Genomic DNA, 16859 nt, shown 5'->3' on the forward strand with positions numbered 1-16859 from the left:
CTCAACAACCCCCCCCCCCCACACACACACACACACACACACACACACACACACACACACACACACACACACACACACACACACACTCTCTTCTCCTCGCAAACCAGATCGCTCCCATTGTGTCCTGCCACCACTCAGCACACTGATATTCCAGACAGAAACAAAGAGTGTGTGTACGTACTGCTCGACTTTGCACACTCGTGTGTGTGAATTCCATTTACAGTGTTTGACTTTGAGATGAGTAGGACCAACACATAACTGTTTTTAGATGGGTTAAGGAAATGCTTAAACAATACAATACCAATGTCTCTAACAGTATGAGAAATATGTCACAGCTTTTACAGTTAGGATGGGTCACTTTATTTTCTTCATGGGAAAATTATGTTTTTCAAACGTTTTTTTTTTGGACCAGGGTAACATAACCTTTTTTGCCGTACAATATTCAGAGCCAAACACTGAGCTATTCATTGTATATATGCATGTGAATGGAGGTTTATGCACGTTGTCGTATTTGCAATCTATAGTTGGCAACTCTGTGTGTGTGTCTGTGTGTGTGTCTGTGTGTGTGTGTGTCTGTGGGGGAAAGGAGGAAAGTTGTCCTTTCCAATGTACTAACTGATTCAATGTTGTTTTGAAGATGAGACAATGAAATTACAAGGACTTCCACTAGGGACTTCCTGTATTACCATCCAATCAAATTTGAACTGCAGCTGCAGTCTCCCTCTTCCATTGAGGATAGGGTCATGTCATGGGTGGGAACATATCCAGAGATTTGATAATTGTGTTTTAGTAACTCTGAAGAAGGGAAGGTCATTTGATTTAAACAGATCGGATTATTTGCTTTGTGGTGCAAATCACATTCTGATTTGGGGGAGTTACTGTATGGTATGTATACATTCACAGCTTCGGTCTGTTTTCCTAACGGATGAAACTCGAGCAATGCCCAAGGAATTTTCTGTGGCTCCCTTCCATCAGTGTCATGATTACGGAAAGGCAACCAAAAGCTGTTCCGACATCCTGTTGCACCGAACATTCCAGCTGAGCTGTTTTGGAATCTTGAGACCTCGTTTGATATTTTTCATGTAAGCTGTAAACATTTTTTTTGCAATAACAAAAAAATGCCCAAAGAGTGAATCACTTCAATTCTTCTTCGCCTTTAACAGTGGTTTCCCAAAACAGTTATGCAATTTGGTGGATTCCAGCATTGCGTCTGCCTTCCCATCTGATGTAGATAAGCAGAACAGGGGTTCTGTGTATGAGTTTTAAGACATTTCATCTTTGAATTACATTGCACTTGTTTTGTGTGGAGGGTTAACTGAGCATTGACAAGACTTTGAAACTGCACTGCAAAAAATGCCCCTCTAGATTTAAGACAAATAATTACATATTTAAGCAGGATTTTGCTTAAAACAAGCACATTTGGCTGCCAGTGCGTTAAGCAAATTTGGCTCGTTAAGATTTCTTAAAATAAGTAATATTTGCTTGAAATAGGGAAAAATAACCTTACCAAGAAAGCACTAGGTAAGTACAATTTAGCTAGAAACAAGACCAACTAGATTTTTCATCTCAATATAAGAGTAATAACACTAGGTTAGAAAAGCATTTTTTGCAGTGTGGCACATCACAGATACAGAACAGACTGGTCAGTATCGATTGAAGGAGTTGGAACAGAGTAGTATCACTGAGTTCCCCTATCGCCACTAAATCATGTACAACAGAGCCACTGTTGTGTCTTTGAAGAGCTTCATTGCACTGCACTGCACTGCATTGCTGATTTGTCTGAGGGGTACCAGGGAGAGGTTTCGGCTCTACCGTACTCTCTGCTAATTGAATTCAAACCGCTCAAAGACTTCACTCCATTTTTAGTGTTATTGAACTTTCTCAAGGGGATTCTTGGGGGAAATGTCCTGGAATTAGCCAAACAGTATAAATAGTCCAAAACATGGTGGCTGTCTCTCTCTCTCTAGCTCTCTCTCTATCCCCCCCCCCCCCCCCCTCCTCCTCCTCCTCCTCCTCTCTCTTTCTCATACACTGAATTCTCGGCGGGGCGAGTGTGATTTTGAGTAAAGGGGGAAGCAAAAGACGAATGATTTACTGTGTTTTTGAGTTTCCCTCACCCACAGAAAACAAAAAGGCAATTCCCAGAGGTGCGCACACAGATGTGGAAAAGTGGGGGGGGGGGGGCGCCCTCTGATGTGGGCCCCGGGGGGGCTCTCGCTCCCCCCCCCCCCCCCCCCCCGTGTTTCACTCTGCTATAGTCATTAGAAACAGTCCTGACTGATTCATGGACTCCTTGGGCAGCAAGCCTTATACCTTATAGTACGTGGGTCTGGTTTCTGCTAGCTGTGGCTGTTTAAGGAGAAAACACACGGTGGATTCTGTAAGTCAGACATGATACCAGGTTTGCAAGATTAAGGATGGTGATATGCTGGATTTTTCTGGGTGGTCTCTTTGGGTCAGAAAAATATTTCCGAAGTAATGTGTATTGGATATCAGATAAAAATGCTGTGCTCTGTCTCCTCCTTGTAATCAGCCAGTCAACATCAGGCCAATGTCTCTCCACCCCTCCCTAAAAACCACTGTTGTGTCCACAGGAAGTAGTCAGTTTTGGATCCAGATTTGTGGGTGTGTGTGTGTGTGTGTGTGTCGTGTGTGTGATTGTGTGTGTGTGTGTGATTGTGTGTGTGTGTGTGTGTGTGTGTGAGCCATGCTTGTTCTCTTTGGCTGCATGTGTCCCGGGAGAGTCATACCCCACATCTAAATCCACATGCTACATCCTGCAGCCTAAAAGCACACATCCTGTGCAGTTTCATCAATTACACTAAGTCTACACCTTAAGTATTGTAATTCTGGACAGTTGTAGCAAACATGATGCCATGAAGTATATATCTCCTGGTGCTGTTGATTAGGAGACATTCTTTTTTTAAATGTTTGTATCTGTGAATTCTGAGCTTGTAGATGTACTTAAATTTGTGTTTACATCAGCAGTTTCACCAGTTACTTGCCAAAAGCTTCAATGACATGCTAGCAAAGTTACGGCGCTATCCACATAGCAGCCAACCCTGGAAAGGGATGAGACCAAATCTGGCTCCAGGACCCCCCTCCCTCCCCCATTCCCCCCCACCAATCAGCTCTGACATCTGCCCTTTGGACCAAACACAGCCCACAGCCAGGTAACAGAACTGTTGGTTTGCGCAACTTAATGCAATAAAGCTTTGAACGAACCGATATGTCCAATCAGGTGTGTGACGGGAGAGGGTCACGTTGTTCCAAGCACAGGGTTAACAGGGTTGTGGCGTCTGTCTTGACACGCTTGTAGACTGCATGGAGGTCTTGTCTTCTTCTTCGAGGCAGATTTGACAGCCTTCTTTTTCCGTGATAAAAGTGATGAACGTGTATAGCAAGGATGCCTTGTGACAGCTACCGCACTGTGCACTGTAATGATGTTTGCTCCGACTGTTTAATGTGGAAATGTGTTTTAATGCTCCATTAATCCTCTTTAATGCCCTCCCCCTGACTGGTGTCAGAATACTGTGGCTACTAACTGTACTAACTGTCGAGGTTTTATTTTTACCTTTAGTTTGCGGTGTTCACCCCTGACCTTCCCCTTCAAATCTAACATATGCGGTGATTGTAAAAAGCGTGAAAACATTGTGATTGACTGTATTACAGTTGTTTTGTATATAAGAATTGTATAAAAAGCAATAAATGTCTTATGTTATGTGGAGTGTTGATTTGATTAAGCATCTGTCTTGCCTCAATCTTCCCATCAATCTCTCCAAATAAGAATTGTCCATTCTGCTGTGCACATATCAGCATGACTGAAGTACTTCAAAACAGCTAACAACTTTTCAGCCAGATTCCTGCACACATAGGACAACCCACTGCCTGTCGATACTGACAGCTGCTGGTTGCAATTTAATGTTTTCTTAGTCAGCACAATGGAGAAGATGGTTGCCTTTGCTTTTGAGAAAGATGCAAAGAAAAAGTGAGGAAAAACCCTGCGTGCATTTCCTGGGGAAGACTTAGAGAACGAGTTCCAATGCATGGAAAAACAGATGGTTACGCAAGAGTTAACGAGCACAGGAAGCTCTTTCTTTTTAGTGGGCACTATCTCGAGCCAGTTGCACATCACTATTGGTCGCTCAGATGTTTAATGTTGCCTCACATCACCACCTCCATGAGGTCGCCCCCCTTCAATCACTCATCTATTTTCAGAGCCATTGTCCATCACACCACCATGCTCTCTCTTCAGTCAGCTTCCATCATCCCCAGGACACAATGTTTTTTTCTCTCCTTTTGCCTGTGAACAAAGAGGTTCCCATTAACGCACACTTAAAAAAAAGTAATTCATCATGTAACCTCAAACTAGCCCTCTCCAGTTGGAGAGAGATACCATCCGACGACACAAAGGCCCTTTTCTCTGTGTATCTCTTGTCTTATTTACATGAGTAAAACTCATGACTCTTGTTATCCTAACATTTCCTCTAGGCATCCCCTTGATTGGCCTGAAAACTTGAACTGTGATATTTAAAAAATAAATAAAATTAAAATCAAATGCACTATCAACGCGAGCAGCTGCTGCCGTCTGTTCCCGGCCAAGCAGCCGTTTTCCCTTTTGAAAATTAGCCAAGTTTAACAAACATGTAGTGTCTAATGAACCATGATATGAGAGGAGATAAAAAGGTATCTTTTTTCTCTGGTGTTTAAAACAAAAGTTCATTCCAGAGCACACAGTGTCTTTCACAATGCAGTGCAGACAGTGCAGTGGCCTGGGATTCAATCACGGAGAAAAGTCATGGATAAGAAAAGTGTAAAGGAGCAAAATGAAAACCATGCGGAGGCAATTACTGTTCTGAGAAGGATAAGATGATCGTTCCTGTTGGGACTGTTCAGAAACCCTTTCACAGTTGTGGGAAATCAAAATGTTCTCTCGCATCCTCCTCAAATCCTAGACCATAGTCCCCTCTACTGGAGCACAGAGGAACTGCAACTTCTTGTGAGGATTTTCTTACCTGCCTTTTTCCCTAATAAGATTCAATAATATGAAAAAAGAAGAGAAAGCGGGTGATGTTGTAAAATCTTACCCTTCCGCACAAAATACTGGGATAACTTAATGTACGTTGCGTGTACTCAATGCTAAGCCACACAAGGACTTGTTGCTGCTTCAACTTTAAGACCTGCGACATGAACATACGGTGTGAAGCTGGAAAAGAGCCAAGACACTTGAAATTTGGCAGACTGAAATTTAGAATCATTATCTCGGAGTGGGTGTTGGGAGAAAATGGTTCCTATCTATGGTCTTTAATACTTAGCCTACAGAATCGGTGCCAAAATCATATGGTACTAGAGATGATGCATGACCCAGCCTATCAGTTCTTTGAAGATCATTCATATTTAGAATCAGAATCAGATTTTATTGGCCAAGTAAGTTTGAACAAACAAGGAATTTGACCTGGTGAACTGACTCTCATTGTGCTTACACATAATATACATTACAATACAATACAAAAACAAACACAACACAATACAATAAAAAAAAAAAGTGTTTTGTTTTCAATTTACCATTACGCTGTGACATTGCACCCACAGCGCCTACACACTGCACAGTTTGGCTTGGACATGTAGAATGGCCTAAAGCAGCAATACAGAGTTCTATTCCAAAACTAGTAGGCTAACAACCTAAAGGGCATGCAAAAGCCCAGCTGACACTGATAGAAGCTTGCCAACGCACTAACTTGCGTCTTTTGGTAGTATAGCTGGGAATGTCTTACTGTGAAAGCTTTTCTTCCAAATTTGCTGGAAGTTCCATCCCGTTACACAGAACTACATAGGGCATATCTTGGATGGCTAGTGGGGAAGACACAGATGTTTATCTGTCCTTCACATGACATATCAAAATTAATTTGAGGAAAGTACCCAAACTAGTTGCCTATAAAACCATACCTCAAAAAGTGTCAAATTGTTGCATAATGTTACTTTAAGATATTTGTGTGGAGTGGTGCCAAAATCTCCCAGTTTGTGAATGGGACATTGAATGTAGCTTATAAGGTAATTCTCAAGATCTGTATGTTAGAATAAAAAATTAAACAAACTCATGGTAGTTTTTGTTGAATATTCTATTGGACAAAGTTAGGCCTATGGTACAACCAAGGACAGAGGCGTGTAGACTCTCTGCCTCTCCCTCTCCATGGTTCTGGCCTAGGCTAATTAACTATCCTAGTGCTGTTACGTTTCCAAATATAGGATGTTTTTTGTTGCCATTACCAAATTGCCTTTTTTGCACTACCATAACCTCACTTTAATGAAAACGTATGCTGCTGTACGTGTATCTGTATGTTCTACTTAGTATTAGGTAATGTCTTGTCTTATCTGTTGTGCCTCTGCACTTTATATGTTTCACCGTGGTAGAGTGGGTACAAACGTTCTATCGATTCCTTTGTATGTCTTTACATGTTACTTTGACTTTTTGACTTTGATTATCTGAAAAGATTCTTACAAACATTCTGTGCGGAAAACACACAAAAAATGATGTGTAGGCCTATCTGTCATTAGCCATACCACACAGTTGATTATCGCGTTATTTCATTAAGTCTACATTGTAACCACAAAATGCCGAATTTCAGAAATAAGTTAACAACGACTACGTCCTTCTGAGTCACCCAGATCGCTGAACTAAAAGCTGTACATCGAGCCTCTTTGTCTTAATTTACAGTTAAGTATTAAGTCATGACTGTTCCTAGATCAGCTTTAAATGGCGCAACTCACCACTTTTCGAAACGGAAATGTCTTCTTGTAGGAATAGACCAAATTATTTTAAAGGTGGAGAACAATACTCCCAACACGTAAATAATTTAACTTCTGGCAACTCTAATTCATGTTTTAGCACTATACTGCATTTTTATGGACGTATTGTTAAGCAAAATGATATAATACATACCTTTCACAAAGCTAAATTGTAAAACCACTGACTCACCGTTAAGAGCCTTTCCTTTGTTCTGAATGTGGTACGGTCCTTTTCTCCTCCCTCAATGGTTGGCGCCGGGTGGTGTCCACATGGCTTTCTGAGTAAAATCCTCGTGAATTACTAAAAAATAACGATTCTTCTCACTGCTTGATCAGAAAGATTACATCAATGGACGAAACTGAGGATATGGAGTCCGAAATGGACTTTGATGATGGCGAAGAGCCATCATTCAGTGATCCAGAGGATTTCGAGGATGATTTTAGCGATCAGGGTAAGCGAAAAGAGGAAAGTAGCCGGCTTCAGGCCTGGTACATCGCACCATTACTAGAACAGTGAGCCGTAGCTACTGGCTAGCTGACGGTAGCAGTATAGCTAGTGGTATTCATCGATTATCATTATCCATTATTTGTAAGCATATCAATCATATTTTACCGATTGCTGAACTTCGTTTGAATCGCAGTTTGCACCTGACACACATTTGTAAAGTACTTAAATCAAACTTTTGTATCTGGGAAGTTGTTAGCTTACCTAGTACGTGCATTTGGCTAGGAGTTGTGATTAGCTAGCGTGAGCTAACGTTATTCAACCTAGCTTCAAAGTAGCAAATGTTAGCCAGACCGAATACTATGTTACTAGCGTTGGTTATTTTAAACCAATTGGAATGTGATGCATTTGTGCCACCCCTCTAGACGTTTCAGTACACGCTTTTAACTCTATGATGAATAACTAAAAGTCGTAAACTATGAGTTCAGAGAGTTACGAATGAAGATGATCATTAACAGTTGTTGGCAGATGTGGTTAGCTTACAGAACAAGTAAATTAGCTTATTTGGCAAGCTAAGCTAGTTAGTTCCCCAGCTGTCAAGCTATTGTCTCCGTAACAAGTGCATAGGTGGCTAACGTTATGTAACTTACTCAATAAACATGTTGAGCGAGGTTGTGTTTTCTAAGAAAAAATCGAATAATTTCTGCAAGACATGATTGATTAATACAAAATCCCCTCAAAAGTTCCCATTACCCATATACGCTTATCTGATCTAGCATGGTATCAAAAGTAAGTTACACAATATGTAACACTAACACATTTAAATTGTTAATAGTAGGTGTTATTTGTTAGTGTTACAACTCTTTTGTTAACTTTTTGAACTTTTTGTTTTGTTCAGAGCTTATGGAGGATATCCTCAAGGATAGACCTACGGAGGCAGATGGCATTGATTCCGTCGTAGTGGTGGACAATGTTCCCTCGGTTGGACCAGAGCGTGTGGAGAAACTCAAAAATGTCATACACAAGATCTTCTCTAAATTTGGCAAAATTACAAATGAGTTTTACCCTGAAGCTGATGGCAAAACCAAGGGGTAAGTGCACAACCATCCAGACTGTTTTGTGTATGCACAAAAATGATTCTAAACACCAAGTAAGATAACTGACCATCACCATCTTTCTCTTTCAGGTATATCTTTTTGGAGTATACTGCCCCTTCTCATGCGCAAGAAGCAGTGAAGAATGCAGATGGGTACAAGTTGGATAAACAGCACACTTTCCGTGTCAACCTTTTCACTGACTTCGATAAGTATGTTTGATATTGAATAGCATTTTATTGTTTGTCGTTTTCCCTAAAATACTTTTTTGTGATGGGTGCATAATTTATAACCAGCTGCGTTTATCTAGGTACATGAACATCAGTGACGAATGGGAGACACCCGAGAAACAGCCGTTCAAAGATTTTGTGAGTGTTTCCCCTACAATTTCAGCTGTGTGATCAGAACACAACAAAGTTCCTCAATCATCACTAAAATCGCCCTACTTTGTGTGTCATTCAGGGTAATCTGCGCCACTGGATGGAGGATCCTGATTGTCGTGATCAGTACAGTGTGATTTTTGAAGCCGGTGAAAGGACGGGCATATTTGCCAACGATGCCAAAGAGGCTCAGATAGTGGAGGAGAGAGCGGTGAGTTAACTTGCTTGGCATTTCACGCCACTACGAGCGAAGTCTTCATCCCAAGCTGTGTATTATTTATTTTTTCTCACTGTGTAAGCTGTGTGTTTCCACTTTATATCTTTCACACATGAGTACGCCTGGCTACTTTGTTGTGGAATGTGCCATTACCAAATCTGGGTGCCATTAGAGAGTGGAATATGTATTCCTATCAGAAACCAAACATTGTTAAACACGTTCCTTAGATCCACCTCTGGGATGCTCTCCTCCTCAGGGCTGCTTACTCTGTGTGGGTACTGCAGTGTCTGCGGGGAGACTTCCAGCAGCTTTTTGGCTGTACAGTTGGAGGTGCTTGAGTCATTGGCGTGTGAGAGCAGTCTACCTGCACCTCGGGTCTGAGAGCTGCACTGACCCCTTGTTGGAATCCATCAGTGCAGCAAGACTGGAGGGCGGACAAATCTTCAACAAAGGCAATGGCCATGTTGAAAGAATAGTTTTATGTTTTTTTTTAATGTCCCTCCTTCTCCTTTTCCATAGCGCTGGACTGAAACCTATGTGCGGTGGTCTCACATGGGCACCTACCTCGCTACATTCCACCAGCGGGGCATCGCGTTGTGGGGTGGTGAGAAGTTCAAGCAGATTCAGAGGTTCAGTCACCAGGGTGTGCAACTCATTGACTTCTCACCCTGTGAAAGGTACCGTCTCTGCCCAAGACTTCACCCCCCGCTGCAAATCCACTACTTACTTAAACTATCATGGTATTTTTCGTTCTGTTTGCTAAGGGATGACTCGTGTGGTGTGTGTGTGTATTTAGGTACATGGTCAGCTTTAGTCCCCTCATGGACACAAAAGACGACCCCCAAGCCATCATCATCTGGGACGTCCTGACCGGGCAGAAGAAGCGAGGCTTCCATTGCGAGAGCTCTGCTCATTGGCCCATTTTTAAGTGAGTTCTGATGCTTCATGAAAGGCAGTGTTGTTGTTGTCTGCGGTCTGTACACTGGTCCGAAGTAGCTTAACTCTTGAAGTTATTTGTCCTTTCAGTGAAATTGAATTTCCTGTTTATTTTGCAGGTGGAGCAACGATGGGAAGTTCTTTGCCAGAATGTCTCAGGATACTCTGAGCATCTATGAGACACCAGTAAGAGTTTAAGCGTTGTTTTGATGATTTCTGTTGACACTTTTTGTTAAATCTGTGCACTTTATGAAGCTTGTAACAGGTAGTTCTGCTGAGTACACCTGTATGGCACTGAATATGGCATTTACATGAAACATTATAGTTATGTATATAGATCATCGGGAGAATTGATATTATTATATTATTATACCCTCCCTTTACAATTGTTTGATTTGGATGTATTAATCGACAAAGAATACTTTCTTTCTGTAAAGTCCATGGGTCTCTTGGATAAGAAGAGTCTGAAGATCAACGGCATTAAGTAAGTTGGACTGTTTCTCTTTGTATTAACTGTGATTTCGTATTATCATTGTGCGAATATGATTTAGCCTTTAAGCTTTAATGTTTTTTTTTTCCCTTCATTGCTCTTATCTTAATGCATTTCTCCATTTCAGGGACTTCTCTTGGTCACCTGGTGACAATATCATTGCCTTCTGGGTGCCTGAGGACAAAGACATCCCAGCTAGGGTGACTCTCATGCAGCTGCCAACCAGGAATGAGATCAGGGTTCGCAATCTGTTCAACGTGGTGGACTGCAAGCTCCACTGGCAGAAGAATGGCGACTACCTATGTGTGAAAGTCGACAGGACCCCTAAAGGCCAACCGGTAAGGAGACTCCGATGGTTCATGTGAATCCTCATCAGATGGATGTGAAATAGGGTGCTCAATGAATTAGGGTGCTAAATTAATTTTCCCAAAACTTCCCAAAAGTGATCTTTATGTGTCTCCGAACAAAATGCAACCCCCAGACGGTTTGATATGTTGAGATTTCATTTTTGCATTGTAATTTGATGCACCCTAATGTGAAAGAGCTGATCTCTCCTCATCTCTTTGTTTCAGGGTGTTGTCACCAACTTTGAGATCTTCCGGATGAGGGAGAAGCAGGTCCCTGTGGACGTTGTGGAGATGAAGGGTAAGGACTGAAACCGAGCCCATCTTTGGGGTGATGGTGTCACTTTCTGACCTCAGACTGACATTGTATCAATCAATCAATCAATTTCAATTTTATATAGCGCTTCTCTATATACCCGAAGACACTTTACAGAGTAGTCCGGACCGGTCCATTCATTCAGACAGTCATACCAGTGTATAATTTGGCGAGGAGTCTGTACCACAATGACAGTGTTGTAGATTCCTGAAACTGGACTGGATTATACTGTGGGGAAATTGCGTTGTGTTTTAATGTGGGAATTACACGCAGCTCATCTACTGTGTGAGCTGTGTGTCTCCACTTTAGAGTTTTCACATGAGTACGCCTGGCTACTTTGTTGTGTAATGTGCCATTACCAAATCTGGGTGCCATTAGAGAGTGGAATATGTATTCCTCTCAGAAACCAAACATGGTTAAACACGTTCCTTAGATCCACCTCTGGGATGCTCTCCTCCTCAGGGCTGCTTACTCTGTGTGGGTACTGCAGTGTCTGCGGGGAGACTTCCAGCAGCTTTTTGGCTGTACAGTTGGAGGTGCTTGAGTCATTGGCGTGTGAGAGCAGTCTACCTGCACCTCTGGTCTAAGAGCTGCACTGACCCCTTGTTGGAATCCATCAGTGCAGCAAGACTGGAGGGCGGACAAATCTTCAACAAAGGCAATGGCCATGTTATAATAGTTTCATTGGTCTAAGGCTTTGTGTTCCCTGAACTGTTGCAGTTTCTAAAAAAAAAAAGAAATCAAACATTGTAGGTTATTTATGACTGATGGAATGATTTATTCACTGATCAAATGATGTTAATTTAGTGCTTTTATCTGATGAATGATTAGTGAACCTAAACACTGAGAAGTTTTTTTGCATTGAAACTGTAATTGTTAGATGCTGAAGAGCTACCCTTTGTCATTGTGTACACATGTGTCACCTCAGCTCTTGGCATCTGATCATCATGGACATGCACTGTAGAAGTTATTGGTTGTTTGACAATGGGTGGATCATTTCATCTTGATGGTGTACTCCATTGAGTAGTATTTAAATTGATTTAGTTCAGTCAGTCAATCAGTGCTGTCTATCTGCCATCTTTTTAACTTTTTAACACAGACTTCCAATAAAACCATCAAGGCCATCAACATTGACTGTCAGCTTCAAAGTCATATTTATTATATGTGTAGTATGTAAATTGTGGAGGGACTTTAATTTTGAGCTGGGGATTGAGATGAAGACTCCGAGAAGGAGAGAGTCAGACTTTTGCGGAGGGAAATACTTTGGAGGGACCTAGTGACTAGGTCAGCTGATCGGTAGTTAGAACGTGGTGTGCAGCCCGTTGGGTTAGTTGTAAGCTGAAGTGTTCAGTGAACCAGTAGGTTTGAATTTGACAAAGTTGTATGTTGGGTGCCCACAGATATTTTACTGCACTAACAGAAGCAATAACAAAACCCGAGCATCTGGATTCATTTTTAAAAACATGTTGAAGATTAACGCTTGTTGACAGTTCTAGTTTTAATAGCCTTATGTAAAGTCCTGAGGGTTTCTCCCTTTCCCTTGCAGACGGTATCATTGCCTTTGCCTGGGAGCCCAATGGCAGCAAATTTGCTGTGCTTCATGGCGAGTCTCCAAGAATCAACGTTTCTTTCTACCACGTCAGGAGCAATGGAAAGATCGATATGATCAGTAAGTTCTTTCTCCGCTATCTGTTTAGAATTTGTAGTTCTTTTCCCTGCTCAAAAACGGTAATTGTGGTTCAGTGCTCACACCCCTTAAAAATGGCTCGTTTTCCAGAAACGTATGACAAGCAGCAGGCGAACAGCATCTTCTGGAGTCCCCAGGGTCAGTTCTTGGTATTGGCTGGATTGAGGAGGTTTGTTCTAATACCAATCAAATCATTAACTCTCAATCTGTTGATGTTTTAAAACGCTCACACACACACGCTCACACACACACACTATCACACACTCACACACTCACTCACACTCACACTCACACACACACTCACACTCAATATTCCTTTCTCTACTATCACAGCATGAACGGTGCGTTGGCCTTTGTGGACACCTCGGACTGCACCATGATGAACTTTGTCGAGCACTACATGGCCTCCGATGTGGAATGGGACCCCACCGGTCGCTTTTTGGTGACCTCGGTCTCCTGGTGGAGCCACAAGGTACTAATCACCCTATACCACTCCCTCCTCTCCGGGTGACGCCATGTGGCGGCGGCACGTGTCCTCCCGTTACCCTAATTAGGGGTGTCATGACGGCTTAATGGCCTTATCGGCCTAATCCTGTTTTTGGCCCTCCACAGGTGGACAATGCCTACTGGCTGTGGACCTTCCAGGGCCGTCTGCTGCAGAAGAACAGCAAAGACCGCTTCTGCCAGCTGCTGTGGAGGCCTCGCCCGCCTTGCCTCCTCGGACAGGAGCAGATGAAGGTGAGCAGTGCCCGCTGATGCTTTTTTTTTTTTTTTTTTTAAGATTTATTTTTGTGGGAATTACACACAGCTCATCTACTGTGTGAGCTGTGTGTCTCCACTTTAGATCTTTCACACATGAGTACGCCTGGCTACTTTGTTGTGGAATGTGCCATTACCAAATCTGGGTGCCATTAGAGAGTGGAATATGTATTCCTATCAGAAACCAAACATTGTTAAACACGTTCCTTAGATCCACCTCTGGGATGCTCTCCTCCTCAGGGCTGCTTACTCTGTGTGGGTACTGCAGTGTCTGTGGGGAGACTTCCAGCAGCTTTTTTGGCTGTACAGTTGGAGGTGCTTGAGTCATTGGCGTGTGAGAGCAGTCTACCTGCACCTCTGGTCTAAGAGCTGCACTGACCCCTTGTTGGAATCCATCAGTGCAGCAAGACTGGAGGGCGGACAAATCTTCAACAAAGGCAATGGCCATGAATCCTGACAACGGCCTGCTTCGATTCAGTCCTCTAGTGTGCTTTACCTAATAAGACCTCCTTTTATTGCAGACCATCAAGAAGGACCTGAAGAAATACTCCAAGATCTTTGAGCAGAAGGATCGTCTCAGCCAGTCCAAGGCCTCCAAGGTACAATTTATGCATTTACTTTTGATTATGTTCATCCACCTTTCCATCTCCTCATAGAAGTGTGTGTAATATCTATGGCTATGTTCTCAACTTCGTTCTTAATCCATTCGAAAGGAACTCATCGATAAGAGACGTTCCATGATGGAGGATTACCACAGTTATCGCGATGCTAACGCCAAGGTTTACCTGGAGCAGAAACCTCTCCGTCTTGAGCTAAGAGGAGGTAAAGTTATCGCATTGAATAATACACAATGGCAACATTTGGAACAGTACATCGAAGAGCTCGGAGATGTCAAATCTCAAATATATCTCTGTGGCCACAGTCTCCAATGATGGAATAGTCTTGGGTCAGTTGACCACTAAGACTGATACCAAGTCACAGCTCTTTCTCTGATATCTATGAAGAGATCGCTTATGTGTGTTCTCTAATTATTCCCTCTGCTTGCCTGGCTGTGAATCTCAGGAGTGGACACGGATGAACTGGACAGCAATGTGGAAGACTGGGAGGAGGAGACCATTGAGTTTTTCATCAGTGAAGAAATTTTCCCCTTCGGAGAGCTGTAGTCCCTAAAGCAAAGTGTGTGTAACTTTGTACAGATTTTAAGATGTATAGAATGAGAGGCAAACAGAGAGCTATTCTCCCATTAAATAACAGCTGCTCGCCTCCGCATATAATGAAATAATGCTCCTTATTTTAAATAATACTACCTGCAAATATTAAAAAAGCTAATGCTAAAACATAGTTACAGCTGGTCTCTAGTCTCATGTGCTTCTGCTTGTCTCTTTACAGCTTGGCGATTTGGAGAGGAATTGGTGTGGATCGAAGAAGCACCAGTTCTCTCTCTGTCTGGGCCTCCAGTGTGTAATCTTTGTCTGACATCAATCGCTAGTGCCTTTTAATATCGGTTGCTGCAGCGGGAGAATCGTGAGCCTCTGTAGGTTAGCTTCGCACCTGTTCCAGTTCCAACAGGATCGCAACTCTGTCTCCAACACTTTGGGCCACATCTGGACTCAGTCTGTTCTTTTTTTAGATTTTACATTTCAATTGTTTAATCTTTTCAAGGTAATTGAGGTAATTTTTTTTTTTTACATTTTTTTTTTTTTTTTTAATTGTAATATCAGAGGCCGAGGTCTCAGCATGTCACGACGTGCCATGAACTTTATTCACACTGCTGAGTGCGCGGAAAAGTGTTGGTTTCAGAGGTTTTTCCGAAAGGATCAAATGTATTCTAGTGTGCCGACATGGCACTACAGCGGGCTGTACCCTCCCCCTTTCAGATTACCGGATATTAAATTGTGCGCGAAGACAAATAAAGAATATATTTACAAATGTAGAAAAGCCAAATGTTCTTTTCTTTCCCTCCCGGAGCTGCTGGAAGAGGAGTGTTTATAATCCACCAGTGTTTATATTTTTTACTGCCAGGAATATGTCTCAGTTTTAAGATCAAAGACAGTCTCTGAGTTCATTCAGAACTCCTACAGAAAAGGGCATGGACCATTTTGTTTTAACCAAAATTACAAATACCTCAAATATGATGAACTGTTTTCTGTTATCACTGGCATAATTCCAAACAATAATAGTTTAAATGTCAGAGTTATGCATTACACGCCCAGGGAATTGTTAGCATTATGTACAAATATAGAGTTGTTCTAAATTAAACATTAACGACCATTAAGTACTTCCTACCCACTTCAAGTTCGAAGGACTCATTGGAGGCCTGTTTATGCTCAAGCTAATTAGCTGTGGCTCAGCTGCCAGGCACTAAATTTGGGTATGGGGAGGCGGTCACGTTTTCCCACCAGTCTGGCTCAGGGCCTGTGACACACACAACTTAATCTGACCTGAAGGTCTCCTCCTAACCCCACATGGCAACCATGAGCTCCAGGTGTGCAGCCTCTGCCTCTCCGCTCAGCGTGACCCAAATAGGCACTCCGCAATGATGATGCTGGCTGGCAAGAGCAGCGGGTGGGGGTGGGGGTGGGGGGGCTGAACTGGCCTGAAAGCATCTTTTGCATGTTGGGGAGTTTTAGAGCTCGTGCACTGAATGAACTAAATGCATGTTTGAATTGTGCTTGAGTTCATGAAAACGACGACTAATCCTAGAGCCACTAATCCTAGTGTGCCGTGTCAAGCAACCATGAGAGAGTCTGGAGGAAAAGTGCCATCTCACTCATTGGACCTTTGCCTGCAGATCAATTAACTTTTGGGGGAAAAAACGGTTGGTAGAGTAGGTATGGTTTGATTAAAACACTGCATAGTACTACCAGTACTAGGCAAACCTAAGGCTTAAAATACTGGTATGAGTGCTGTGAATGAAAATTATATATCCAAGGTATTATATACCACCAGCATTGTGAGATATAGAATCTGCTATATGTTTATTTGATATTGAATCTAGCCTAGAGTAATTCAAAATCATAATGTAATTTTTAATTCAACATCGTATCAATTTACAAGCCGACTTGTGCTCTAGCACGACCACTTTAAATGTACGCAGACAGCCTAGAATAGACTGCACATCATCTTCTTTAAAGGCATAGTTTCCATTCCATTCACAGACGTTTGCCTGTCGGTATAATTGGAACAAACTAAATTTTCGTCTAATTGCACTTAATTTCCCCTTAAGTCTAACACAGCCTGCCCGAGCATGCAAAAACATTCTTGCGCACGATGCAGTTCCCGTTACAGATCAAATTCTGTTACCCTACTCTCTGTTTGTTAAGGTTCATAGCTGACCCAGGATCTGTAATATGAAGTGAGGGTTAAATCTCGCGAGTTCTTGTGGTCTCCACTTGGCTGCTTGGT

At 42.3% G+C, this 16859-nt stretch overlaps 1 protein-coding gene across 1 annotated transcript; it reads left to right on the forward strand.

The window, feature by feature from the left end:
* Nucleotides 1-7032: 7032 nt before the first annotated feature.
* eif3ba (eukaryotic translation initiation factor 3, subunit Ba) lies at nucleotides 7033-15382 on the forward strand. Its single transcript, XM_080855983.1, has 19 exons — nucleotides 7033-7238; nucleotides 8130-8322; nucleotides 8418-8537; nucleotides 8636-8693; nucleotides 8788-8916; nucleotides 9442-9599; nucleotides 9719-9850; nucleotides 9978-10044; nucleotides 10296-10342; nucleotides 10476-10686; nucleotides 10921-10993; nucleotides 12555-12677; nucleotides 12786-12864; nucleotides 13029-13167; nucleotides 13308-13433; nucleotides 13976-14053; nucleotides 14168-14276; nucleotides 14517-14630; nucleotides 14844-15382. Exons 1-18 carry the CDS (start codon nucleotides 7136-7138, stop codon nucleotides 14615-14617), a joined length of 2046 nt encoding a protein of 681 aa, XP_080712109.1. The 5' UTR covers nucleotides 7033-7135; the 3' UTR covers nucleotides 14618-14630; nucleotides 14844-15382.
* Nucleotides 15383-16859: the final 1477 nt, after the last annotated feature.

This window comes from Sprattus sprattus (assembly GCF_963457725.1).
Source record: "Sprattus sprattus genome assembly, chromosome: 18".
Lineage (NCBI taxonomy): Eukaryota > Metazoa > Chordata > Actinopteri > Clupeiformes > Clupeidae > Sprattus > Sprattus sprattus.

Excerpts from the sequence above, each read along its gene's own strand:
- eif3ba (XM_080855983.1), top strand. The coding sequence starts at position 7,136 with ATGGACGAAACTGAGGATATGGAGTCCGAAATGGACTTTGATGATGGC. Across the intron at positions 10,045-10,295 it reads TGAGCATCTATGAGACACCA|TCCATGGGTCTCTTGGATAA; the intron begins GTAAGAGTTTAA and ends CTTTCTGTAAAG. Across the intron at positions 13,434-13,975 it reads TCGGACAGGAGCAGATGAAG|ACCATCAAGAAGGACCTGAA; the intron begins GTGAGCAGTGCC and ends CTTTTATTGCAG.